Raw genomic sequence first — 2790 nt, 5'->3', positions numbered from 1 at the left:
AAATAGTGAAAATAAGAAAATTTTAAGAATATTTTTAGGCTTGAAACCCAAAAAGTTAAGAACATCCGAAGAAAAAATTAAAGATTTTGGATGTTCTAATAAAAAACGTGTATACCATTTTATCACACATAATAAGTCAATGTATCAAACATATCTGATCAAACGAAGTTGCAACATAAAAAACTTGAGGTCTAAACAGCTGTCTGCCTAATCATACATTTATTTATCACAAACATACTAAGGATTTCACTGATCAATTAAAAGGGACGTGATGGAGTTTTACAAGCTCTTATTTGATTTGGTTGGTCGTTAACCAGTAATAAAACAATTGTGTTACTATTTCTAAAGAGCGCCTTATTATTTTTATTACTTCAAATGACCAATTATTAAAGTATCTTATAAAAACTCCATCTCATCTACAATCAAAAGTTATTACACTAAGTTACCATGGATAAATTTTCAGTGAATGCAACTTGACATTGTTTCAACGTTCATCTAAGATAACATGTGAACGCTGTGAAAGTTACATGGGCGTTATCTCGACGTTCAGAACATACATAAAGGTAAGAGTAAACTAAAAGACTTGAATGAACGAGTATAAAATGGGTCATGATTATTAGAAATTTTAACATATTTAACATATTAAAGTACCTGAAAAGACACTAGTAGTTTTAGCGGAGATTCTTAAAATGGCTATAACAACAAGAGTGCTTGCTTTATTTTTGGTTGTTGTAGTCTGCAGCCTTTCAGCCGACGGTAAGTACTACTGTAGTCTTTGTAACTACATAAGTCTGTAGTTAATTCGAACTTCTATAATTTCGAATCTTTCTCTGATTCAAACTAGAGTTCCCGTCAAGGGGGACCCTCCTAAAATACGCCTACTATCTATAATTTGAATCTCTCAGTAATTCGAAGAAACAATATTTAACAATTGCACTCGAATTAAGCAAGAGTTAAATGCAAGTACCTAATATAGACACATACTTGAGAATTTTTTGAGATTCTTTAATTTTTAGGGATTCGGAAAAGATTACTCGGCACCAGAGTAACGCAAATGAACTTTGAAATTCCTTTAGATATCGGGTCTACAGATAAGGAATGGATGTGACTGAAGTTTTATTATTAGTTTATATCTATAATAATTTCTTTCTTGTACCATTTTAGCAACATGTACTGACAAAATGGCTGGAAATCTCTGTCAGAAATGGGTTTCTCAACATCAATGCAAAACAAACGAATACGTTCAGCAAAAATGTCCAAAATCATGTTTTAATTGTGGAACACCGCCTCCTAGTAAGACATTGCTTAGAACACTTACTTCATTTCTCTTTTATACAGTAATGTAATGTTTACGCCCATTACGTAATGTATATAAGCCTTATATTTTTCGAACAACCGACGGTCTTCTGCTAATAATCGGCGCTAATCGAGATTCAATCAAAAATTAAGCTAATCGGCTGCTAATCCAGTTTTGAACCCGGGCCTTTTTCTAATTGCTGGCCATCATTAAAAGGTTGATAACTCACGTTAAGATTCTTTTTCTTTCTTCAGAACCATGTCAAAACACATCACACAAGTGTGGTTCATGGAAGAAATATTGCCGATCCATTGGTAACGTCCGTAAAATGTGTCCTTATTCGTGTGGAATGTGTCGAAGCCAAGCTGTTTGATAATAATCGTCTGGTGTAATCATTCTCGGAAGATTGGACTATTTCATTTTTAAGCCATAAAGGGGTATTGATGAACTTTCCCAGATTTTCCAAGGGGTTTAATTGTTTTTGAAAATTTCTAAGGGGGATTATTGATATTTTCCAGGGGATCAGAGTAACTTAAAGAGAGTTTTCCAGGACCTAATTTAAGGAATTCAGTAAAAAACCCATAAGATTTTAATTTCCAGGGAGCTTGTAGCTCAATTTCCAGCTGATATTGGAAATTCCCAAGGGGGGGGGGGGTATGTGAAAAAAGTTCGTCAATATTCCTGTATGGATTAAAAATGGAATAGCCCATTATACTAAACATATTTTATCTCCTTGTTGTAAATGACTAAAAAATGAATAAAGAAATTGCTTCGTAAATGAACTGTCGAACGTGCTAACCGCACTGGCTCAATTTTAGTATTTAAGTCATTTGTAGGCCCTAATTGTAAAATTGATGAAAAAAACCTTGGGAAAAAAAGAAAATTTTGAAAAAAAGAAAAATACCCTGGATTCACCTAAGGGTAATATGTGCAAGATTTCAGCATTGCCAAAAATCTTAGCCTCCTTTTGGGGCTGTAACTGGTGATCACACCCCTTTAGTTGAAAATTTTGAAGAAAAAAAATATTCCTTTTTTAAGTCTTGTTTTGGGGCTAAAACTGGTGACCGAGCTGGTTACCATACTAAAAATCCATTTTTTAAGAAAAAAAAAACATATTTAAATTAAACTAATTATCATACCTTGTGAAAATGCAGTCCAATAAAGTAATATTGTGTCGAAGGTAGTTGATATCGTTTGCAGAGCGTGTCCACATTGATCCATCGTATTTAAAGTAAAACTATTTAACGAATCATGGATGCTAAATCTGACCTTTTTTTTAAACGTTACTTTTATTTTTATTGAATCTGAAAAATAACCAAAGGAAATGTGGTATTAGATTTTAGGTCTCGAATCACTACATAGACGACGGTTAATCTATTTGTCTTGTCTTAACTTGGAGAGTCTTCTTTCCCAGCGGGCACACAACGTTGTTTCAACGTTTATCTAACGTTCATAAAATCGATATAACGTTAGATGTACGTTGAAAACAACGT

The 2790-nt window shown here is 33.2% G+C and overlaps 1 protein-coding gene across 1 annotated transcript; it reads left to right on the top strand.

Moving 5' to 3' along the window:
• Window positions 1-661: 661 nt before the first annotated feature.
• On the top strand, window positions 662-1748 carry LOC136823603 (uncharacterized protein ZK673.1-like). The gene is made up of 3 exons (XM_067079784.1): window positions 662-756; window positions 1165-1293; window positions 1552-1748. Exons 1-3 carry the CDS (start codon window positions 690-692, stop codon window positions 1668-1670), a joined length of 315 nt encoding a protein of 104 aa, XP_066935885.1. The 5' UTR covers window positions 662-689; the 3' UTR covers window positions 1671-1748.
• The last annotated feature ends 1042 nt before the right edge of the window (window positions 1749-2790 follow it).

This window comes from Clytia hemisphaerica, unplaced genomic scaffold (genome assembly GCF_902728285.1).
Source record: "Clytia hemisphaerica strain Z4C2 unplaced genomic scaffold, Clytia hemisphaerica genome assembly, whole genome shotgun sequence".
In the NCBI taxonomy this organism is placed as follows: domain Eukaryota; kingdom Metazoa; phylum Cnidaria; class Hydrozoa; order Leptothecata; family Clytiidae; genus Clytia; species Clytia hemisphaerica.
The sequence above is the reverse complement of the archived record's forward strand: the minus strand, read 5'-3'. Positions and strand labels throughout refer to the sequence as shown.